At 40.1% G+C, this 26,399-nt stretch overlaps 1 protein-coding gene across 1 annotated transcript; it reads left to right on the top strand.

The window, feature by feature from the left end:
• The first annotated feature begins 279 nt into the window (after positions 1–279).
• LOC6604780 lies at positions 280–25,752 on the top strand. Its single transcript, XM_002029595.2, has 7 exons — positions 280–1,069; positions 5,228–6,711; positions 21,692–21,810; positions 21,870–22,007; positions 22,325–22,916; positions 23,023–23,969; positions 24,031–25,752. The coding sequence occupies exons 2-7, from the start codon at positions 5,538–5,540 to the stop codon at positions 24,295–24,297; spliced, it is 3,237 nt and encodes a 1,078-aa protein (XP_002029631.2). The 5' UTR covers positions 280–1,069; positions 5,228–5,537; the 3' UTR covers positions 24,298–25,752.
• Positions 25,753–26,399: the final 647 nt, after the last annotated feature.

Below are 26,399 nucleotides of genomic sequence, written 5' to 3'. Positions count from 1 at the left end.
ACTATCCCCCAACCATATAGTTTTCCAAACCACCCACCGCAGCCCCCGCTGCCCCATCATTTTTCTTGGCGTCGCCTGTTGTGACAGTTGACGGTTTGCCGGCAAAAATTAAAAAAAAAAATAATAAAATGCCAGAGAGATGTGCTAAACAAAGAGAGCTCAAGGCACAGACATCGATGACGCAACCGACATTCACAGAGGCGTAAGAGAGTCGGCCCCAAAGAGAGCGCCAATTTTTCGCTCCAAGCAAACGACTGGCTTTTCACAGCAGTCATTCGCTGTTGAACAGCGGCCGTGGCAAGTTCAGACAGCAGGGAGAGTTTAAAAAAACCAGGCCGTAATACAAATACAAAAAGCAAAATAATAAAAATTATACAAAAAAAGTATGAATAATAACAAAGGCAAATAAAAAGCAACAAAGTGGAGCGCACCCCATAAGCAAATCATCGCCGAGCCACTCGAACACGTTGCCGCCGTTGCTGCTGTTGTCGCTATCTCTTTCGCCCAGTGCGTTCGCTCTCTCTCTTTCTGTCTCGTCGCGTAACGTAAGCGTATTACAAAACAAACGCCAACGTAATCAAAGAAATAAATAAAATAAAATAAAGGCGCTCGCTCGCGTGTTTCTCGGTGTGAATAAATGAAATAAATAAATTAGTCACAAAATATAAAAAGGGGGTCCAAGTGCAGCCCCCCCAAATTGCCGCACACCCTTTCCGAGAAAGAAAAAAAAAGTTAACCCGTGTGTGCGGCGGGGTTACGTAAAGCCGACGGACAAGCGCCGTTCCAAGTTCTTACAAAACAACAAAATAAATATCAAACAACACATAACACGAGTGAATAGATTCCCCAATTTGATTTTTTTGCTCGCGTGTGGCTATAAATTCTTGGCAAACAAATATATATACAACTAAATACAACAACAAAATTTGAAATAAATTGCAAGAAGAAGAGGGAGAATTTCGTGTGTTAGTGTGTGTGTGATTCTTGAGCAACAGTACACGCCGCACCCCCCGCGAAAAACCTACCCTTTTTTGGGGAAAAACAAGGAGGCGCGGTTCAACAGCGACAGGTAATTCCATTTCTGCGCTCTCTTTGGCTCTCTTTGGGGTTCTCTTTGTGTGTGTTACGACATTTAACCACATGCTATGCCTCTTTGTGTGTGTGTGTGTTCAATGTGAATGAACGCTCGACAAAGTTGCGTTTTCAAAGATTGGCACATTCAAGTCTCTCTCTTAGTTTTGCGCTCTTTGTCGTGGAAAAACAGTTTTTCATCTGCTATCTGCAACGATTGTGAAAACAAAAAGTGCACTGCATGTGGCTAGCGGAGGGAAAACTGAGGGGGCGGCTCTTACGTGTTGCCATATTTTTAAAGGCATTACTAAGCGTTTTTTCCGCGCTGTTTTGTTGACGTTCTGTAGCCAATTGAATTCGCCCTGCACTTGATAATCATTTATATTTAATGTGTGATAAAACTTCCGCGGAAAAATATATCTTAACGATTTCGCGATAAATTAGCTCAGATAAGCAGAAAAGAAATGGTGGAAAGGCCGATTTGGGACATTTTAAAGAAGTGAAATGCAGAAAATAAATAATTGGACCTCATTAAATTATATATTTTTTTTAACATAACTGTTAATAAAAAAACTTCAGTTAATTTTACTTGAATCTGTCGCGTTGTCATCGCTTTCGTAATTCTCTGGTTAACAGTTTCCAATCCCCGATAATCTACTAAAGATTCGCCAATTCGTCGGGGTCACCACCCAATATTCGTCAGCTTCCAAAGCGAGAAACTGGGCTCCTTCCCTCTCCCTCTCGACCGTATATGCCCCTCTCACTCGGTTGACGTTTAGCGTTACGACACGCAACGTACTACGAGTATTATGCGACGTTTGCTGCCAATGAACTAGCCGCAACAACACAGTTCGCCCACTTGGCCCAAAACGAAAAACGCCAAAGGGGCTGGGGAAATGCTGAAAAAATATGGTTAGCTCGAAAAGAGGAAAAACCTATTTGCATACGTCATCGGGCGAAAAGGTTCGTCATGACTCAGAGTCGAGTATCGAGGAAGCCAGACTTCAAACAGCTGGATCGTTGTTATATAAACCAAGTCAAACACCACACCGAACTTATGTAAGGCCCAAAGGGACCGAATGAGGGAGGGGGTTCTTGTGTAATCGGTGTGAAATCAAAACCGAAAACTGAAAAATCACAAACTATGTAGAAATTTTGGTTGCTAATTGGCTTGCCTTAATAAATTCTTCAGCCCAGTTTCTTTTGTAGTTATTTTGAGCTATTTATATGAGCGTTTATCGGCGTCGTCATTGTCGTCCATCCAAATACAATGTCATAAAGCGTGTGAGCCAAGCAAAAAACGGCAAAACAAATGAGAAACCAATAAAACAAATATCAAAGAAGAAATCAAAATGTACAAAACCAAATAAACGCCAACATAAAGGCAATGAAAATGCATGCGATTTCATAACTACGAGCATGATTTCATAATTACGACAAAAATTACCATCGGAGCATAATCAATTTATAGCGCACTTGGTTATGCAATTTATTGGCTTATGTGATTGCTTGGCGATTAAAGAACTCTATCAGAAGTTGTTGGGATTTTAGGAAATTGGTGAAAGACTTGAAGAACTTTGTAGGCATTTCCACACCTGAACTGTTGCTCATATCGTATTTAGGTAAGATGAATCATTTGTTGACTCATTTTCATAAGATAGCAATTTCATAGTTGATACAGAACAACTGTCGTTTTCAATCAGTTCTTTACAAGCAAAAGCAAATAGCAATTATTTCAACAATCGCTCAATGAGTTTATCACATTTGGTGCTGTAAGTTCCTTTATCGACTTCAATCAGTGTGCGCCTACAATCACTTATCGGACTTAAGGCAAACAATATCTGAATTCGGTTGACTTAGAATACTGACAAAGGCCGTTGTAAATGTAGCTATATACACATATTATATGTCAACGCTGCCATTTTGTCTGAGTGACGACGGACAACGGTTGTTTGTATCTACGATTGGCATTGCATAATATTGTGAGAAATAAAGCAATCTACAAGCTATTGCCCTGAGGGCGTGTTCAGGTAGCCGGGCTCCACATATTTGTTATTCACTTAGGAACATTTATCGGACGCGGATTATGCAATAGGACTTTACGTACACGGAACTGCAACCACGATTGCAGCGGGATGCACGTGCAGTTATATGAGGCGTATACATAATTTTTACTTACGCAAAGCAACAGGAACAATTAGAATCGAGTGCCTGATGGCTTGTTTACCAACTTTTCCCTTGTCCAATACGTTTACAATGTTTCACAATGCCAGCTGATATAAAAGCTGGAGCTCCCTATCTCTATATATATATACTGCTTATATGGTTTCGTTTCCGAGGCGGAGATTGCGCTGTTCTGTTAAAAATGATCTGAAAGTGGGTGCTATAATATCGATATCAGCAAATTGCTTTCGAAAGGGAAATTTCTGGAGAGTTTATTCGTGAATTTCAAGTGCAATATACAGGGAACTTAGGACTTAACGGCACTGACTAAAACATAAAGTAGATATTATCCAATTAATTTCTATATTACTGGGTTTCAAGTTGACGTTTTATTTTACCTCATAATCCCACTTTATTTCAAGTTTTCTATCTCTTATCTTCTATTGCCTGTAACTCGTTCGTTTGAAAATGTATTATCTGCCTAATCTAACCAAAAACAAAAACATACCCAGATCTTATGTAACCCGCAGCCGAAATTCTATTCCGAATATAACATGCGTGTTTCATTTTCATTATATTTTTTGGGTCGCCGACTCGATCAGAAAGTCTCATGTAGATCGTATATCTGCAGGCATATAAACACACCCTTGATAAATTCATTTTCTTGGCTAACTACCAACTTATAAGATATTTCAGCATTACTTAACAACGAGATTTATGCAAAAGCAGAAATCGCCTGATATAAAAATGATTTTGCGCGTGTTTCTGTGTCCGTTTTTATATCGCTGCCAATGAAGAAAAACTAAAAATTTTATTTGCACGCAGCTTTGTAGTTTCATTTTATTTTGGCACACTTTTGATTGCCTTTGCAAATGTAAACAAATTATAAGCCAAAAAAAAAAAGAAAAAATAGCAAGAGAAGGAATAGCGATCTTGATGCCGGGCGGACGACAAACCAAAAAATTGTTTACATAACAAAACCAGAATGCGAAGGCAAACCGAACTTTGCAGGTGTGTGAGAGTGCGCTGTATCTGTATCCGTGTGTTATGCCGGCATTGTTTATCTTAAAGATACAATACGAACGACGTCAAAAGCAAAACGTGCGCACAATCAAAAATAAAATAAAACCGAAACAAGCCAAAAACCAGACAAAAACAAAAACAGATTCTCTTTAATGAGCTACTCTCTCGGGAATTTCGTATTCGTATCTCACAAATACACGCCGAAATGGTTCTCGAAAAGAGAACGTAAGAGAGAACGCCTAAGAGCAGGTACACGTGCGCAAGTATTGGTATAAAAAGTATCTGTGTGCCAATGATTTTGATTTCGTTACTTTAGCCAGCGTCCGCGTCAGTTCGCACTATGTGATTCAGTGTTAATTTTCATAATATAATGTAATAGCATGTGCCGCCGCCTGGTTGCGATTATATATAGTAATTTACTTGCAGCGATTTAATGGATTTAGTTTGGCTTTCTACGGCTTCCAGGGCGCAATTTGCGAAAGTTCATTGAACTCGACACTTTATATAAGTACTGTGCCTTAATAATTAGCTCTGTGCTAAGGTGCCGAACGTCACGTCATCGCTTTTTGGGCCCAGTGATGTGGGAAATGCATTTCGAGTGCGTGATATCTGTGGCGTTCTCCAGTGGTTAAGTAATAGATACAGTAGTTCTTCTTCCTCTTCTTCCTGGGCCACCCAGTAATCAAAGAGCGCGAGAGAGAGGGTTCTCTCTATGATTTGATTGTGTGTGTGGGCTGGGAATTATAAAACAGAATCAAAAGCTGCCTCTGAGAATCAGTCATTTCATTTCTTTGGCTGCTATTTATTCTTTTTTTTCGAGCGTTACGTAAAACCCCTATCTTCTTCTTGTTCCGCTTACTTCACATTCTCTCTTTATCTCTTTCACATACATATATATGCACATATATTTCTCCCGGAATCGAAATCAAAATCCAACTCATATTCTCTTTGTTCTCTGTGTGTTTTTCAGATGCCTTGCTGCTGCTGCTGTTGTCAAAACTTCTTCTTCAGTTAAACTAAAACAGCCAAAAGCAGAGCACGCAAAAGATTAATTGATGGCAAATGAAGTGGTGAAATATATAAAATAAATTCAATAAAGTCAATAAATCAAGAAGTGAACGAAGGTGAAGTGTTGTGCCGTGATGCGGAAAATAGATATTGTATCTGCAAGATAGATTAACCCAACTGTTGCATACGTGACTGCAGGCAGCTACGAAAATAAATAAATAATAAACCACAAATCGCGGTGAATACGATCGGATATAGCCATCTATATAGTGATGCCTCTGTCGCAGGGCTATTGCCTGAAGCCCTCGCTGCGGGCGATGAAGGTGCTCCGCCAGCAGGAGCAGCAGGATCAGGGTCGCCACATGCCACCCAGCAGTCCGCTACAGTGTTACCTGCCCCACAACGACAGCCAGAACTCGCTGCACTATCTGCTCGCCGAGTCCTTTGCCAAGGTGGGCAGTCTACCAGAAGCCTTCGATGTCTACGAATTGATAGCCAGCAGGCAGTTTGATGGCCATGTTCCGCTCGATAAACTCAATACACTGGCCAGTGCACTGACCACGCACATCCGGCAAATGGGCGGCATTGCCACGCCCACACCCACGCCAACGCCCACACCAATGTCCGCAGTGCATGTGAAGAGCCCCAGAATATCGGAGAGACTGGACATGATGCCCTGGTCAAGATACCACCATCAGGGCAAACAAAACCAGACCGAGCAGGGGGAATTCCTGCGAGGAGTGGGTGAATCTATGGATGAAGCTGGTGACAGTCCCCTGGACATGCACTCACCCACGCGAGAACTACGAGTACCGAGTCCGCTGCAAGACTTGGAGGATTTCGATCCGCTGATGTGTCCGCTTTGCGGCGATATCCTGCGCTGTCCGGTGACCACCAATTGTGGTCACACCTTTTGCCGGCAATGCTGTGAGACGATCACGCAGTGCAACATCTGCCAGGTGCGATTCCCTCGCATCCAGGCATCCTCGCCAGGGCCGCCAGTCTGCGCTCTAACCACAACCACTGCAAGTGGTGCGGGTTCAAGCCTCTTCACAGCGCCCTCCAACCACAATGCGAACCTCAGCCTGATCAGCTTCCCCGTGGGCTATGGCGTCCAGCTGTCGTCCAGCGTCCAGCGATTGGCCGCACCACCCATGACAGTGACCACCACCACAGTGGCTTCCACAACGGCCACGGCCACCACCACCATGGCGTCCACTTCGGCAGCAGCTGCCCTAGGCTTGAGTGCGTATCCCTCGGCGCACGGAGGGGGCAGTGGCTCCACTGCCATGAAGTTCATGCCGGATGTTCTGGTGCGCAGACTGGTCGAGAAGTGGTGGGGTCCCGATCTGCAGGCCAAGAAGATCAGCGAGAAGGCCAGCAGCTGCATGCACCTCAATCTGCTCGACGATGCCCTCAAGTTTTGCAATGCCAGCTTGGAAAAAGGTGAGTTATGTTAAAAAACATACATATATTGGGGAATCAAAAAACATATTATGGTTGAATTCACTCAAATTCACCTTATTATCTTGAAATTTCTCTCTGTGGAGCAGCAATCCTTTTCGTTTCGACTGCATTGAGGGGGCATTGAAAAATCAATAAAGGGCAGGGCCGAAAATGGCAAGGCTCAATAGACTTCATGTGCTGACGTCAGGCGAATGGAATGAACCCATTGGGGGCGCAACAAGTATCGCACAGGAGAACCGCCCACACTTAATCCAGCGGGCCCATGCGGAGTATGCGTATTTTCAACCATTACTTCCGAGAAACTTTGCTCCGGCAAATGTCAACTTGTTACTCTAATTGTGTGTGCTCAGCGCGACAAATGGCACTGGAATAAGCCAGGTCAAGGACCCAATTATCAAATATTTATTGAGCAAATTCAAAGTAAATAAACCTTGCAACACAAACGGTATCTGATGGATACGCGAATTGTGGCACGCGCTGCCAGCTCAACTCTTTCCGCACTCGCAATAATATTCAGAGAATATTTTTTGTTCAATGAATTATTAAGGCGCTGAGTCAGTCACTTGAGCTCAAGAGGATTTTCCCCTTCACTTGGAGGGAACACACAAGAGAAATTTTGAAACTAAGAACAGCTAATTAATCACCTCAATTTTCCCAGAGACAATTTTGTTGTTGCTCTCCGCTGTCTGTTCAACGAAAATATTTTTTCTATTTTTTAAAAGCGAAAAAAAAAAATCAAAACGATTTACGCACTTAGAAATCCATCAAACAAAATGCTTAAAGTTGAACCAAAATGAACAAAAGGCAGAAGGCAGCAGACGAGAAACACTTGACTCGTCAAGAGTTTTTCTTGGGCGCAAAACAATGGCAATGATGGACAGAATTAGGTGGAAGTGGGGAGAAAAATTGAAAAAATAACTAAAATTAACCAGATCTGAGGTCGATATTTTTGTTGGCTGGCAATTAATTATTTTCGACAATTCTTTGAATGACTTCGAGGATTTACGAACTATGTATTTGAATTGAATGGATATCTATGCCGTATCTGCCTCTGCCACAAAAATAGAGAATTAATCGATTCGTGATCATTATATTTGTTTTATCAAAGCTTCAATTTATTCAACTTGGTCACCATAATTGCAGCTATTTAGTGTTTACCAATCAATGTTTGTGTTTCGCTCGGTTATTTTCCACTTTTATATATTTCTCTGTTTACCCCTGGAAAACAAAATTAGACGGGGACTCGAGTTTATTCTGTTTTCCATCTCTGCCCATCGAGAAATTCTCTCTCGGGTGCTTCCACTCCCCATTCGCTTTCACTGGGATCCAAAATAATGCATCATTTCTACGGGTATTAACTTGGCTTTTTCTGGGCACGTGGGCGGCGGTGGACACAAGGTGGGCGAGTCACCTAAAGAGCGGTGTTACTTTCATAATTGTCATTATCAGGGTGTTGGTACTTTGTCAGCGTGCTTGTGTGATTAGCCAAATTGTGTGCTGACGCATCCATCGTACGACTCTGTTTACCCCAGGCATTATAATCGAGAGAGGGCCTTATGGGGGCTCTATGTGTCGGATTGAAATAGCAGCAACGTTCCAGCTGACACGTAAACAACGAACAATATTCGGTCTATTTATAAGAAACCAATGTATTTGTTCTATTCCTTTAGATGTTGTGTCTTTTTCGTTGGTGCTTCTCTTTCGGACGCCGTAATCAGTTATTGACTCTTGCTGATTAAAGTGGGGGAAAAATTCGGACATTATTTTTTTGGGGCAATGTCAGCGTTAGACGGGTAAATAAAATTCTTTAAGTAAACTGTTTTGATAAGCTAACTGCCAAGTCACGGCTATAAAGAGGAATTTCGAACGAAAATGCAAATCGATACCAATTAGGTTGGCAAATAAAGCGTTTTAGCAGGGATTAGTTGAAGTCGAATCCATGCTCAAAAGGCGACAACACAACGCACATACGCCGTGTGGGACAAAGCCAAGTGTCTCACTTGACAATGAAGATGTCAGGTCACACTGTCAGCACTCTAGTAGCAAGCACACAGACACACACCCATCCTCTTGCTGGAATTTAATGTCCTTTTGAAATGAGCTTGAGTCCTGCGGCAGACATGCACAATTTAATTTACGTATACGTATGGCTTTTTACGACCCGAGACTGGTAATGTAGTCGTTCACCCTGCCAGGATATTTCATTTTTTTGATAATTAACAAAAAAGTATTACGGAGCAGCTGGCTCTGAGTGGAAAGAGTTGTTAAATGAGCCGCAAGGACTTGGCCTGAATACATATTTGGTTAGCGGGGAAAAACAGGAAAATGGTTGGGGTTCCATTAGAATTATTGCATTGCATGCTTTTAAGTCATGCAAGACTTCATTCCTCTGACTGGTCCTAATTTAGTACATTAATACACGTATATGTTTGTGCATTAAATGTATATGGCTTACATTATATGCCGGTTCGTATAATTATATAGCGTGTTTTCGTACTGACCACTTGACTGCATTTAATGCTCCTTTTTTGAGTCGGAGTTCGTTGTTGGAATGAAAGAATTTTAGCACGAAGCATGCAATTAATTTCGTTATTTTTCTCCGACACGTGGCATTTTCAGCCTTGTTGCCACCGATTTCCATTAACTTTTATGGCCCGCTGGATTTCCTTTTGGCCTCAAATCATTTCTTTATTGGTTCGTAGAACTCGAATTTGGACCAACGAGTTCTGGGCGAAATTATTTCAATTTATGCGGTTTATTAAGTCTTAATTTCTTGCTAATTAGCACAAAGAGTTCACTAAAGGCATTGCCTTCCAAAGAAGTTCTTTGCCCAGAAATTCTTTGGAATGCGCTCTAATCTGGGAGCTCAGTTTGTGAGTCACATTTGTGATTGCTGGAAAGAACTGATAATTATATGTAAAACGTGCTGAACATGACTATGTTGAGTATAAACGTGTACTAATAGAAATCAGACCCATTGGATACACTACAAAAAGTAAAGGCATTTTTATCTGTGTGATTTCTGATAACAACAATGATTTGACAGACTTTTTATTTGAACTGAGGTAGCTATCAGCAAGATAGAAATATCATTGTTGATAAGAATTGCACTTTCTCCATCAAGGGCGTGACCCTGAACTCCAAAACACACTGCCTTTGTGCGCTCGCGAGACAATCAGACTAGAACCCAAATGAAATTGTGTGAATAATATATCCATTCATGTGATTAAGACGTGACGCTTATCGCACCACGTTGCCAGCTCACCGAATACACCTGATAAAGCCAGCCCATTAATACTATATGCAGGTATTTATATACACTCGATTTGTGGTTATTGTTTGAACAGCACCTTGATCTTGTTAGCTTTGTTTTCCCTGAGGTTGAGTACTCGTGCCATAGAAACATTTGCCCGTCTTCATTGTCGTCATTCCCCTATTTTTAAAATAAAAATCCAAAGTCTCTGCAGTCCTCCCCTCGCGTTTTGCAATTATTCAGAGTGACTGCACTCATTAACATTCGTTTCTAGCCATTTCATTTTTGACTGTGCTTTTGATTTTTGCCTTTTTGCCCGTGGTAGCCAAAATTTTTTAATTAGCCAAACAAGAGCTGGAAACAGTGCTTATGATTTTTTGTGTGCACATAAAGAAATCAGAACATAGTATACGAACCACTTAGTTCTGCCAAGGTCATGCCACTTAATTTATTACTTTTACACACATAAGCCAGCTGAAACTTTAAAATAGTACAAACTTTTTTTTGAGATTTATTTATTGACTTTCACTTAGCCATATTTCTTTTTGTGTATTCAAAAGTGCAGGCAGCCAAAAATTTATTGCGCATTTTGAGGTCGTTGAGTTCTTTCCGTGAAAGTGAACAAAGAGCCAAAATGCTGGGCATTGTGGGGAGGAGGGTGGGCATGGAAGTGGGGGAGAGTTTAACGACCACAAAATTCAACTGGCCTTGAGAAAGCCAGTTGCCAATGGCCGTCACAAATACAGATACACATTAGCCTTAGAATGTAGTCGTGCACAAAGATTGTGTTAATTTCTATCGCAGATTTGTGCTTTCCTTTTGCGATATCATTGAGTATGTGCGATTTGATTTATTTCATTCTACCGTCTGCTTTCTTCGCCCCCGCCCCAATATATTTCGTTTTCGCAGACGCCATGCGTTGCATAGCCGGCATTCCCCGTGTTCACGTATCTGATAGATACTTTTTGGCATGCCCATTGCTTCATATACCCCCTACCCTCAACCCTTCGACAAGTCTGGCGCACATTTCTTAAATGCCATCGCACATTTCACTAGCCAGCACTGGGTAAAAAAAACTAGAATCAAGACAAATGAAAAAAAAAAGAATTTACAAGACTTTCAAATGAGAATTCTAACCCGAAAGGAATTGTTTGTGCCTTCGCCTCAAATATTCATTTGCTTTGGGCCTGAAAATGTTCGGGTCGAGTAAATGCAAACTTTTCCCATTTCAAGTTAAGTTTTCGGTATTTACTTCTGGAATTCAGTTCACCCATGGGGGCGGAGTGGGTGGTGTTTGCTGTTTGCCTTGTGGGTTCTACGTGGGTTCTTTTTGATGTCAGAACCAGTTTGTAGGTGTAGGCGAGGTTAACCCAGTGAAATATGTGTATCGGTGATTGTGTGGTTAACAATCTCGGGAAAATCTTTAATAAAGTATGCCAGTTAACTAATTAAATCTATCTTAAATTACTTAGTAAATAAATATATATTAATTTTAAAAGCAGTTTAATTGTATGTCCATATAGTAAAAGGTCACTTCATTTCGACAGCTAATTATTTTAATATCACGACTTACGATGAGTGAATGTCATAATGCTAATAACGTGAACATATTTCCTGCTATTTAGTTTATTTCGAAATGCTGACATGCACATCCATTCCAATGACATTTGACACTTGGTCAGCGTTCTGTTTGGAAATACGAAAAATGTGTATTCTCTTGTATAACCGCATGTCACTTACTGCATTGAATAACTTTATCAATTATTCACTGTTTCATAATAATGCCACACCATAAAAGGCGCAACAATGTAAGGAAAACTTAAGTGCAAGCGCTGGCTTTTCCCCTTCTCGCATTTTCCCAGCGTTGCACCCACAAATTCTGTCAAAACAAGCTGAATGATGTAATAATCAGCTCACAAGCTCGGGCAGCAAGGAAAAATAGCATTGAGACATTTTCCTAATTGAGATATGCGCCCTCTCACTCCGCCTGCAAGATAAAACCAAAAACAAATATTATGCAAAAAAAAAAAATGTGCTGCTCCTGTCGTTTGTTTTTTTCTTGCTGCCGTAATTGCATAATGAGGCCAACTGCAATTGCGACAAAAAGTGCAAGCGTGAGTCATAAAAAACAAAGCGAAACGCTTCGGCCAGATTGTCTATTAAGTAATATTCTATTGTAAACTGTGAATTATACGATTCACAAAATTCACTTTCAACATTTGCGAGCGGGCAGCAGCAACAAATCAACTGGCAGATTACTCAATTGACTACTGGCTGCAGTTGCAAAAGCTATAGCTATCGCTATATAGCCATAGCAAAATCAAAAGTAAGTCGCCCGCTCACTTATACAAGCTGTCTGTTGGCCCCTCTCTTTCTAATGCCCCATTGCCGTCTCTTTCGCCAGCCGTGTTGGCTGCTCTCTGACTCGTTTGAATTACAGTTATGTCATAGAACGTAGGCAAAGTTGTTGCTGCTGTTGTCGCTCGTGTTGCACTTTATCGCATTGCCCAACAACAACAACAACCACAACAACAACAGCAGCAGCAGCAGCAGCAGCAATAGCAACAATTGCAGCAACAACAATAGCTGCCCACAATCAGCAATCAGCAAACTGCAAAACTGCTAGCAATAATTTGTTAGACTATTGAGTAATAGACACGGGCGCCCAGAGATCGACATCATTCCACTTCATTTCGTTCCACAGGTAAATGGCTGCCTCCAAGCAACAACAACACAACAATCACAACAACCACACCAGCCCTCACACCCTTAACCTTTTTATCCTAATCAATCTATTGAAAATTACATTAGCCTGACATTTTCCGCAGAGCGAATAAAATCCACAAAACAATTTCCACGGGGCGTGACTGCGACAAGAGGCAACTGAAAGTACACAGAGGTTTTCTTAAATTTTTAAACACAAAAAGATTGAATTAGTTTATTTATTTATTTTTTATCTATATTTAAAATACACTTACAATATATTTTTGGTATTAAATATAGAATTCGGAGGAAATAGTATTAAAATTAGGTAGGTGTTAACAGGAAAATTAAATGACACCATAATTTTGTTAAATAGTTAAACAATGCCTTTTAAATTTAAAATGATAGATACAACAAACAAATGAGAGACAACAAATTATACCTTTGTTCCTAAGATATCACGTAGTTTATAAAACGTTTTAAAATCCAGTTTCATTATTATTTTTATGGTTTGGTTTTTATAGTCCCTTCCAGATAAATAAAAAAAAACCAATTAAACAGATTTTCTCGCAGTGCAATTACGCAACAATTACTGGCCAACATTGCCGTCGAGTTAAGGGGAGTGTTGCCTAATTGATGGAACGAAGACAGAATGGAATTATAAAAGCAAAGTTCACTGCGATGACATAATTGTTTTGGATTTGATTAGCCCGCAAAAGGGGATTTCAATTAGCCTTTAAGCAGCGAACGCTATTAACACTAAATGATAAATCGCAAACTTTTCTACTTTGGCAACACGGATAACATTCAATTTGGTTATTTGGGTCAGACTGTCAGGAGCACTTGGAACTTTTTTTTATTAACAACCCCGACGGAAACTAAAATGTTTTTGCACCCTCCTGTTTTTTCTTCGCTCTTGGTGAATAAAAGTTTTTGCCCCAAAAAAGCGATGAAAAAAGCCAGCCAACTTTTAGCATTATCCCATTCTTTGTGTTAAAAATTCATTCTAGCCAGGTGCTAGTGGCAACTTAAAAATAAATGATCCAAGAAAGTGCTGCGATGCAACAGTTATTATTAAACTTAATTGGTTGCGCTTGCCCTAAATTTAATTTATCGCAGAAATTTTAACAAAACTCTAAGGTAAGAGTTAATTACGTTTGTTTACCAAGTCACAGATAATTTTCTGTGGAATTTAGTAATTTTTTTTTGTTGTTAAATATAGTGCGCAGTAAATTTCTATTTCTAGTAAATGGTATGGTTAAAGAAAAGAAAATAGATATTTAGCTTGTTTAAACACATACAAAATACTATAGAATGGTCTTATTCTGAAATTGAAATACTTTGGTCTTAAAATCTAGTAGAACCCAAATATATTTCGTTAATATACTGATAGTTACTGATTGGCCAGAATCGCCTAGTTCACCACAAACAACTTTCAAAAACCTCCTATTGTAACAGTTGCCACACAGCGTTGATTATTTAATCGCCGATAGGAGAGAAGAAAAAAAGTTATTACAAACTTGCGAAATCCTCTGTTGTGGTAAGCAAAAAAAAAAAAAAACCATCAGACGAAAAAAAAACATTAAAAGCGAGACGAAAATTTGAGAGCATTTACAAATCACGATTTAATTTCCACACGGCAACAACAAGCCGAAAACCGCTGAAATTGGCAACAAACAAATGAGCAACAATGGGTTTGTGGCAGTTGGGGGCGGCATGGTTAGTGGGGGCGGGGCAGCGGGGCAGCAGGCTAAGCGTGAAAAAGACAAAAGACCAATGCGACCACGACAAACATAAGAAAACGGGGGAAGCCGAGGCAAATCTTGGGCCTGCAGCTCAACGTAACCAACAACAGTTGGCCGCTGGGCCTTACATAACCCAAAAAAAAAAACAAAAAATACAGAAATACCAAAAAAAAAGAGCTCCACTTAAACAAACATAATAAAAGTAACGTCGACGTCGGCGTCGCGCATTTGACTTTGACATACTTTTTCGACTTTGCAGATGGTAACCAATGTGGCGAAAAGAGCGCCGGAGAGCTGGCCAAAAGCAAATGTCCCGGAAAACGAAAAGAGCAGTTGTCAAAGCCAAGCTCTACACTCACTCTTTTACTTTCTCTTCGGCCAGCACTGAGTGACCTCTTTTGGCCAAGGCGAAAAAACTGTTGCTTGTTGGCTTTTCGACTCTTTTGGCCCGCACATCTTTCTCTTACTCTCACTTTGCCGCCGATTGCACAAGTCTCGGCTCACGCAATGTTTTAGCCATGGCCAATACCCCGTCCCGCCACGGCACACTAAACTTACATGAGTTTACTCATATTTTTGGCAGCTTTGCATAAAAAGCCGGTTACGTTGGCCATATTTTTTTTTGCAGCTTCGTTCGCTTATCGAACTGCGTTTAGGGGCTGATTGGCGTCTCTGGCGATTACATAAGTGAAAACCAGACCGAAATAGACATGCGATTGGGGAGAATGAACGAAAATAGATCTGCAGAATAAAAAAAGATTTTAACAATTGACTAAGAAAAATCATTTGAAAACAATGATTGGACCAAAGAGAATATTACTCAAGAAATTAATCGTTTAATTTTGAATGGATATATATAATATATATAAATGAAAATATTGCATTTAGTTATATTAATTATATATAAACCTAATGTATATTTTCAACTTTTTCGAAAAGTAATTTCGCTCAGTCTAATGAGCCCCCCTAAATGACTTTTAAGTGGATTATTGCCATACGTTGTCGCCATCCCCGCGCACTCAGCCACCTCAAAATGTAATGCATTTTGATGGTTTTTGGTTTTCGGTTTCAGCCTCTCTGTTTTGGGTTTAGCCGTAGTTTTGCTTTGCTTTGGCGTCAGGTGGTCAGGTCAGCCGAGAGTTGAGTTCAGTTTTTCCCTATTACGACCTGCCCTTCTGTCTGGGAAATCAATTAACTGCGCGTCAGAAGCGCGTGTGGCAACGGATGTGGGTGTGGATGTGGAAGTGGATGGGGATGTGGATGTGGATGTGGGGACATGGACGTGGACGTGTACGAACATTTATCAAATGACATCTGGTAGAGGGGCGACATATGGCCCAACAGAGCAGACACTTTTCGAGCCAGCATATGGCAGAAAAATGCTGGGAGTTGGACCGTGTAAGTGCGTGGTAGGTGGTGAGAAAAAGGGTGATGTGATTAGCAGACTGGGAGCAAAGTTATAATAATTGATAAGCACTAGCTTTCAACGCTCCACAAAATGTGTCTCCGACCTATTTAACCATTTTATAAATAAGTTTCATGTATTCTTTTCATCTTTACACTTTTTAAACACTCAAATAAATACAGCTTAAATATTTTCCTTCTTTGGGAACATCCTTATCAATTAGGGCAAAGTGGAATTAACAATTACTCAAACTTATCTGCCAAAGAATCTATAATTATGGCTTTGAAGTTGTCGGCCTGCCGTTTTGTATCTTATTTATATTTATCTCCAAGCCTCAACGCCTAAGCTGGCTGACTTAGCAAACAACCAACCAAGACAATAACAAAAAGACCGTAATAAAATAAATAATAAAATACTTTTGTATATGGGACAACTTCTATATCTTACGCCGCACATAATGTGCGACTTCCGCACTTGTTTTTGGCCCATAACGAGCACATCTTGGTCACCAGTTGACCTTCAGCCCACTCAACGAGTTGCTGCTCAGTGAAGCGTTTTCAAATCGTTGTTGTCGTTTCGGTTAAGCATTTTCAAATATTATTTGTGCGCTTCATAAAACTCATGAATGCCTTGGCATTACAAGAGCGAGCTGCAAAACAACAATATACTCGTAAACATTTCTGCGCTTCACACAATATCGAAGGAATGTGTTTTTTGTTTTGTCTTGCTCGAATGAAATTTATGTTTGATTTAATTTGCGTGCTTGCGATTTGTTCGACATTTTTTGGGTGTACAGCCTTGTTTTTTTTTTTGTTTTGATCCAATTTGCCTGAAGGTTGCGCTTGGTTGAGCAGAAAAGTATACGACGGAGTAGTTATATAAGGCTTGAAAATGAAGTTCACTTCGCTGAACATCTACCGGTGTTTTACCTTGAATTATTTTTAACGTGTTGTATAGGTGGGTTTTAGTGGCGAACATAAAGCATTAAATGGAAAGCTCCTGCTTGGCCAAGAAACATGACTTATAATTTCCAATTTTTAGCTCGCCATAAAATTGTAAGCTTCATCATCATCACTGGCGAATTTTGGCCTTGGCGAAGTCTGAACTTTGACATTTTATCTTTGCGTATTCATCTTTTTTTCGAGCTTTGGATTTTTCTTTTTGCGTCTCTTGTTTTCCAGTGCCGAAAATTTATGCGACAACGCATTGCGATATTTCGCAGATGTAACCCGCGCAACAGCAGCCACAAAAATCTTCACAGTCGGTTGAGTTTCACCGAAAAATAAACAAGAACAGAAAACCAACTGGGATTTCCGGGGATTTGACATTTAACAGACTGAGTTGACAACACCCACGTTAAGTAATAAACACTTAATTTAAAAATATCACATGAAAGTATTAAATTAAAGAACTAACTGTAGTCAATAAATTTTATTCCATTTCCTCTTGTTGAATATAATTGAAAATTGCGCATACGCCATGTGTATCTCATCTTAGCGAACTCAAAAATGGAGTGAAAAACTTATGTTTTTCAGTTAAATAACACAAATGGAGGCGTATATACATGTGCACATTCGAATAATTTACACAACAATTGTCTGTCATATGGCCTCGTAAAAATTTATCATAAAAATAAAAATGAAATTTTATAGAATTCTTTAGAGAGCATTTCAGACGCAGATTTAACGCCGAATAGCCGAAGGCAAATGCAAATGCAAATAGTGAAAACAATGCGACTGACTGCACTTCCTGAAAGTGAATAATTATTATTTTGCCACATATTCTTTTCGAGCATTTCACATTTCCGTCAACAGCATCAAAAGTGGCCAAGTGAGCGTTCATTCATGAAGACAATTATAAAGGCAAATTAAGCAGGGAAATGGTAGACGATTCTAGTTGCAATAAATCTGCCTAGAAATGCACAATTCTCGACAAATTTAAGTTTAACAAGGAAATCACAAGGCGATTTTCTATAGAAATTAATTGGTCTAGGCAATCTGAAGAAAATTGGGCTAGGTGTTGAATAACTTGAATTTTCTAAATAGTATTAAAAGCAATAATTTTCACAAGCTAAATAGAATTCAATTTCAACGCAAACTAACAAAGATTTCAATGATGTGAAATAAGACGAATTGTTAAAAGAAATGTCTGTAAATTAAATTCATATCGAAGGAAGGAAATATTTGCTCCTAACTATGGCTATTTCCTTTCATTTGGGCTTGAAGTTTACTCAGCTCTTTTCCCCATTTAACTGCTGACATTTGCCTAAATTCGCATATTTATTTTTCCTTTACATCGAGCGCAGGAACTTTACGATGGTCATAAACTTAACTCCGCACAATTAGCTTCATCTGCATAATGGTCATATTTTATGCGCGCGAATAGAGTGTTAGCAATGGGGGGTTTTCTTTTTCTTTTCTTTTTTTTTTTTGGTTTGGCCTGCCCTGCTGCGCTCCAGTTATCCCCCATCATAGACATCAAAAAACGGTCAATTTCCCTACGGGTTTCGGTTCGGATTCGTTTGGATGAGAACTGGATGGGAACTTGGAGCTTGGAACTGGGGGGTGTCGCATAAAGTTCGCCATCTTTTCGCCGCTCGTTTATGGCCGCTCGTTTCCCGTCTCGCTTGGCGCAGCTTTATGGGCATTCATTTAGTATTTAGGTCAGTTTTTTGCCACCCCTTCAGTCTATTTGCCCCCCTCTCCATTTCTCCAGTTTCCTTTTACATAATAATCCCGAGTGTGTGTGTGTGGTGCTTGTGTTTGGCAATCAGAGCTCGGACCATGCGGCGTATACGCAATGTGTTTATTTTTAGCAAATTGTTTAACTGCCTTTAAGCACATCTGAATTGAAAAATTAGCGGGGACATGCATTCTTTGTCGCTACTTTGTTGCTTTGGCATTTAAAAATAGATAAATCAAATGATCGGCGGTCTGAAATGCCTTTGTCTTTATATCACGTTGTCTTTTTGCGGAAATCAAAATTCTTAGATTTTTGATCGCATTATGCAATCCATGGCAATGCCGTCTGTCAACCGCCAATGAAAATTCGCTTCTCTCCTCAATATTCATTGCTCTGCTTTTTTTTCTGATGTGGTGGGAATTTTGCAAACGATTTTTAATGTACGTGACGAAATCTGATTTTGAGTGCATACAAACGCCAAAACGACACACGCTGGCACGAAAAAGTATAATAAGAAATATATACGCTGAGAGAAAAAACTGTGATGGTTTTAATATGTGCTCCTTATAGGAGCATATCATCAGTATTAAGAGATAAATGCATTCTAAGGCATACGTAAAAATACATATGATTGAACGTCTTTAACTATGTGTTTTGTATGGTTCCAACTTAGCTCTACTTCTTTGCAGTGTAGGCAAAAAAATATATAAATTGCACACATATGAGCATTGTCATATCTGAAGCCAAATGCAATTTATCAACAGTTGGGCTTAAATTGTCTGCAGCGTAATGGAAACTTGGCCCCGCGTGGAAGATGTTGCTCTATCTTCGGGAGGGTGGGCACTGAATGGGGGGAAGGGGTCGGTGTCGTTCGTAGAGCGTAAAATTCTCTAATAAGTGCAAATTGGTAGCGGTGGCAGCAACAACAACAACTACAACAACAACGACGAACTGCCGACACAACAACGTCAACCACCCGTCAGCGTTTGGCTTTGCATTTTAATTGAATTTCAGTATTTTCTATACGTTTTTTTTTTTTTTGCCCACTCGCTGCGGTTGTAAGTAGAAGTATCTGATGGATACGCACACACATAGTCGCAGATCGAACGGGAAGTAGCCGGTCACCGAGAACGTGGCCGCCTTCAGTGTGATATAATGTAGAAATGAATATAATTAGTATGCATAATACATATAGTTATGGCTCTGGACTCGTCGGCCAAAGGGGTGACGAGGTGGGGCAGATGGCCCTGGAGATCGAATGATATTATTGCATAATAAACAGGGGAACCACTTTCAAAGTGGGAAAAACATATGGGAAACAGATGGGAATTATCGGAAAAGATGCCATAGGAGGGGACAGCTGTTTTTTTTTTGCTCAATTAACAGAATATTAGAGATTAAAGCCATAAATAAATAAATCTCTACATCTCTACTGCAGTAATTAATAAATTTATTGTAACAGGCAACTCTTTTAGTTGCTGAAAACCATAAATTTATTTAAAAAAAAAACGCTGATAAAATACTAAACACCAAAAGCTGTCTTATCTCACGTAGAAAGAAGGCTCAGAAAACGTTTAAGGAATAATCAGCTTAATTACATTCTACCGTTATTTGACAGGGGCCCAGTGAAGTGCCGTTATGTTTTGCCACCTTCATTCACATAACAGTTAACCGCAAATCCAATCCCATACGCGTTATCTGGCAAGCAAACACCATATCACGGGTGTTTATTTTTGGAATTCATTCGACACCCAACGAAAAACAACATAAAAATGTGAACAACGAAGTAAACAATAATATTGACAAGCCATTTACATAATCAACAAGGTTTTGTGGTAATCGGAAGTATTATTTAATTTATGTTAAAATTCTTAATATATAAAAAAATAGAAGCCCAGTGCCTTGATTCATCGCATCGTTTCATATTATCCAAAATTGTGTTTTACATAACAAAATTGCACGAATTAAAGGCAATCGCATGTTGCGACAAATATGGCAAAATGTAAATTAATATCTTGGTTGGGAAAATTGACGGAGTGAAGGGACCACGCTTTTCGCACATCGCACAGGGCATGTAATCATTTTTTAAGCATTTCGTGTAACAATTGGAATTACAACAAAATCGCTTATAGGGCCTCGTGGATATTATATAGGCATCGTTGTTGTTGCAGCTACTGTCGTTTTGATGTTGCGCCTTTTTATGTTGCGTAATGTTAGGCTACATAATCGCGTTTTCTGCTTAACAGCAGCTGCGCGCGTCTTTTTAACATAAATATTAAAAACTCTTCGGATCTAACAGTGCAAGAGTACACTTGCAAGAGAAATACTTAACAGAAGAAGAGAAAGAGAAATTCTCTTCGGTTCTCTTGTCGTGCTGCAATGTTGCTGGTGCCTTGGCAACATTGTCTACAAGTGGCCTACGTGACGTAGTGAGGGTGATAAAATTGTGTTGCTGAGGGGGTGGTCTGTGTCGCGAGGGGTGGGGTGGGAAATGCATGACCTAGGCACAGCAATGACTTTCTATTCTAGGTGCTTCGCGCTCTGCTGTTGCTGCTTACCTTGATTTCACTTTCACATTGCATTTGCCGATGGTCGAAGTTGTCGTTTTTGGGCCGGATTTTGTTCAAAATAAATAATAAGGATTTTTTTAAGTATGCATTTGCATCAAACTGCAAAGAAATAAGTCAAGGATAACCGCCCATCTTCATCTTTCATAACACATTTTGGTGTTACAAAGGAAACTTTCAAAAATGTAATTTTTGTTTGGTTAATATTACCAAGAATCAACAGAATAAGGTTAAATGTTAAGTGGCGCCTCTGTTAGCAGCTGTCAAAATTAATGTCCAAATGAAACGGACAAGCATTTTGAAATACAAATCGCAGAGGGGGTAAAATATAATTGACGAATATTCGCGCGTGTTGAACATTTGCCCAATCCCACACCATATAGATTTTGTTTACACGTCCATATCGTTACATTTATCTATATATATTAAATATCGGCAGACGTAATTGCCTTGGCTGCACGCCGAAATGTTTCATGTTGCCAAGTTTTGACATTTCATTTGAGTTCGAAAGCGACATTCATTGGGGGATCTACATGATTTACAACACCTATTTGTCGCAGTAAAAATTAGTTAATATGTTTACATTTCTTTTGATATTTTTCAGCGCCAGCAAATTTCAAGAGTCTCTGCCTGCGTGCCGAAGTTCTTCTAAAACTGAGCCATTATCAAAGTTCTCTAGCGGACATCGAGAATGCACTGAGAACTCGATGCACTTCACCAAAGGTGAGTTTGAAATTTAATTTTCAGAATGAATTTTTTATTAATTCTATTGCATTTTTTAGGCCCACTACTTGAGGGCTTTGGCTCTGAGCGGTCTTGGTCGACTGGAGGAGGCTTTGTACAACGGCTTTTTGGCCATTTGCCTTGACAAGAAAACCAATCTCAGCAACTCGGAAATATTTCAACATGATCTCGCCAAGGTAAAATCGCAGATGTAATGCTTCTATGACATTAATGGAAAATAATGTATACATATGATTGTAATAACAATTTTATGTTCTAATTTGAAGAAATGCATTAGTAAGAGCTTTAGACTGCTCATTTTTATAAAAGTCTAGACACAATTAAAAATTCATTTGCTTTGAAATGTCAGAAAAGTAATAAGCATAATTAAAGCTATACATATTAGCTATATTTAAATTAATTAGGTTACCGCAGAAAGCAGAAGTAGAATTCTTATGTTTAAATTTTAAAATTGAAGATTAAACTGACCCATATCGCAATTCTTCATACACAGATTCTCCAACGTCTCCTGGCCCAAATGCCGAAGAATCGAACCTCGATGAGTAGCGCAACGCCACCAGTTTTCCAGCAGCAGCACCGCAACTTTGCCACCTCCCGGGCACCATATCCTCTACTTTGGGAGCAGGTGAGGAGGCGCAGGAAACAGCAGCACCACCACCATCATCATCATCACCATCACCATGTCCACTTGGACGATGTGGAGGATGAGTTCGGCCACTACAACAACTACATAATGGCTGGTGATGATATGGAGGAGGAGGTGGAAGTGGAAGTGGATGGCGGGGAGCCGGGATCCCTGCATTTGGATGGAGACTTCCTGTTCCCCAGTGCTCTGGACTTTATGGATCACCATCGCCATCAGCGGCACGTCTTCGAGCAGAAGCAGTTCGATCTGCAGCCCCGCCGCCATGCCAACCGGAAGCACTGCAAGCGGAAATGGTCGGTGGCCATGGAATCGATGGGTGGCAAGGACCTTGAGGAGGAGGATGTGGATCGGGCACATGCGGCTGGCGAGAGTCAGCGGTGCAGTCGACTATTCGCTGGAGTATTGGATCGCACGCAGCAGGAACTGCAGCGACTGAAAAGTGAGTTAATCGAGATATAATGGTTAATATATTCATGTTAATATGTTAATTATTTTTCAAATATCGTAAATGTTTCCCTATAACTAATGATTGATTTTCCTTGCAGAGCTGGACAAATCGGCGCCATCGCTGGCGGTGAGCTCGGTGGCCGGGCAGCTGATCGACGCTAGCGACTTTGACTGCGTGGTGTGCAGCCGGACTCTTTGGAAGCCGGTGGTGACCCCGTGCGGACACACGTACTGCCTGGTATGCTTGGATCGTTGCATGGATTACAACTCCCCGTGTCCATTGTGCATGTCACCACTTGTGGAGTTCAATGTCAATGCCAGTGCCAGTACCAGTGCCAGTCAGCATCCGAATCCGAATCAGAATCAGATCCACCTGCATCCGGGCTCATCCTCGCCAGTTCCATTTGCGCTGGCCAAGCGGCCAGTGACAAAGTTCCTAGAAGCCGCAATGAAACGATTCATTCCAGACCACTACGAGGCGCGATTCCGTCAGGAGATCGACCAGGAGCCCTCGGTGCCAGTGTTCATATGCACGGCAGCCTTTCCGGCAGTTCCGTGTCCCCTGTTCGTGTGCGAGCCCAGATATCGCCTGATGGTTCGGAGAGCCGTCGAGTCCGGCGACAAAACATTTGGCATTGTGCAGCCGAATGGCGGGAAGTCACGCTACTACGATGTGGGCACCATCCTGGACATCCGGGACTGCGTTCAGCTGGGCGATGGCTGTTCCATTCTGAGTACCATCGGTTGCAAGCGTTTTAAGATCCTGGCGCGCAACGAAAAGGATGGCTATGAAACGGCCAAGGTGGAGTACATATGCGACGAACCCATTGCCGATGAGCAGGTGAAGATCCTGGCTGGAATGCAGGGCGTCGTCCTGGCCAAGGCCAGTGGATGGTTCGAAAGTCTGAGCACAGAGCAGAAGCACGAGATTCTGCAGAGCTTTGGCAAGATGCCGCCGCTGGAGCCAAATTGGGAGCTGATCAGCGATGGACCGGCGTGGGCGTGGTGGATCATAGCCCTGCTGCCCCTCTCCCAGCAACTAAAGGTGGGTTAAATGCTTTCTATATTCCTTGCGACTTTTCTAACCCATATATCAACCCTATTAGGTGGACATTTTGGCCACTACTTCGCTGGAGAAGCGGTTGCGTGCCATCGACAAGACACTGGACTGGCTGCACGATCTGAGCCACCCACAACAGCCGGCGCACCACCCAATGAACCACCACCAGCAGGCGCCACAGTCGCCTCAGCAGGCACATCATCTCGATCTTGACTGCGAGGAACAGGAGGCCGCTTCTTCCGGTTCCGATGAGTGTTGCCTCTTTGCGGAAACCGGAAACGAGCCGCACACGGACGAGGAACTGCTCCTGTAAACCGCCTAGATGATCATCGTAAAATTATAAAATACATGAAAATAGAGAGAAATTAAAAGTCAGATATCTGCGAGGAAAACACTATTTTGTAAATTCTGTGTCTAAGCCATTTCGTTTGTAATCGAACGTTACATGTTAATCCTAGGGGCCAAAACCGAAAGCGAAGCAACCTTAGCAGAACCAAAATTATCACTAGATCAGCAACATAATCCTTAGCTCTAACCATAACTTTGTCTGTGTAATGTGTATTGTAAATGTGTGTAAACAACTAGAGAGCAAACCAGAGATATTTGTTTAAATCCAAAAAGAAGAGAAATGAAACCCCAAAACACCAGTGAAACAATCAAAACATGCTTTTGGCTCAAGCCCTTGCCCAAATACCCATAAATGCTAACTTAATATCCCTAGATCGACTACAACATTCCACAAATACAAGTCTTGAAAATACGTTTGCCATAGCAAAAGTAGCAAAGGAAAGGAAATAAACAAGAAATGAAATGTAAAATCTCTAACAAGCAAAACTCATGGTTTCTACAAACAGCATACACAAATTTTTGACCATTAAACAATTTTAAAATTACTTATAAAATACCAAGTCAAAGGCCAATAAACGTACACCTAGAATGAATATAAAAACAAAGAAAATCGGATAGGAAAGAGCCAAGAAAACAAACTCTTACAAAAAGTCAAACTTCTCTTCATTTACTTTGTATAAAGCGGCTGGAACTCTAAGACAATCTGCAATATTTTTTTGATATACCTAAACGAAACTAAAAACTATATATACAACAGTAATTAGTCGAAAACTGAACTAGTAACTAGTTATGAAGAACGTGAATAGGAGAACTAATGTGTTAAGAATTTGAAATTACCCTTCTGTTGACTAATACCCTTTCACTACGTACACACTCTGAACTATGTCCCTCTCTATAACACCCCTACTCTCTCTTGATTATGCTTAGGCTAACTAAATGATATGCTCACCTATATGAACCTATATATAAAGTGCTATACGCTAAATGCTTATTTCTGTATTCGTATCTGTATCTTCAGCCCGCATTCCTATTGAAGAGATAGCTTTGATATATCTTTGAAACATTAGCTAAAACATCTTTGTCTTTGATTTCTTCTACTTCTAAGCCGCATACTCATTTTGTTTGTTCTTTTTAATCGTTCAAACTCTCCCTATAAAGCAAATCAATTTTAAAAACAAAAATTTGCTTTATCAGTCGGCACATCTTTGTCTTTGTAAATATCTTTTAACGGATAATCCATAAATTATATGTACATTTTCTACGCTAGCTATAGAACACGAATTTAATTTTCAGCTCAACACAAAATAATTAAATCAACATTTTTTGTCAACTAAATATTTATGTAATTTTATACAAAATATACACGTACGTCTAAATTAAATCATCGTGTATTTAAGTTTAGACACTAAATACAACCCAATCCCAAAATTTGACATCATTTTTGTGTCTACTTTATATGGAGAAATTATTATATAATTCTATATAAAAAAAATAATTATATTTCTAAAATTCTTAAGATCAAATCAACAACATATTTTCTCTGTGTTTTTTGTGCTAAAATTTTTTTTAATGGTACTTCTTAATTTAATAATGATGTAAAATAAAGAGGAAAACAATTAAAATATAAAATAAATGTGAAACATAACTACGGGTTTTCTTTAAACTTATAAAAGTGGTTGATGGAAAAGCTATTGAGTTTCAGTTTGACAACAAAGTAGTTCTGACTACACCTCTGCATTGGTGAATAGCTACATATATACATCCTGTGCGTTGCATAAACCTATAAAACTTTCAAATCAAATCGAGAAAATCTTGTAAATTGCAAATCGAGTGCTGAAATGTTACGTAAGCATCTAATAAATATCGAATTTCTGGTGCAAGCGGTTCGCGATTAGGCAACCATAGAATAAGAATCAGAATTATTAGTTTTCTGTGCTACCTTTGCAGAAAGTGAGGTCGTAGTGCTAGATTCGGAGCTGAATTCCAATTGTATTGATTTTGAAGATAAAATACGAGAATGGAATCAAAGTTAAGAATCGTGATTCACTATAGAATTCATACTAAACC

The sequence above is a fragment of the Drosophila sechellia genome, chromosome 3L (assembly GCF_004382195.2).
Source record: "Drosophila sechellia strain sech25 chromosome 3L, ASM438219v1, whole genome shotgun sequence".
Classification (NCBI taxonomy): Eukaryota; Metazoa; Arthropoda; class Insecta; order Diptera; family Drosophilidae; genus Drosophila; species Drosophila sechellia.
Note: the sequence above shows the minus strand (reverse complement) of the source record. Positions and strands in the feature narration are given on the sequence as shown.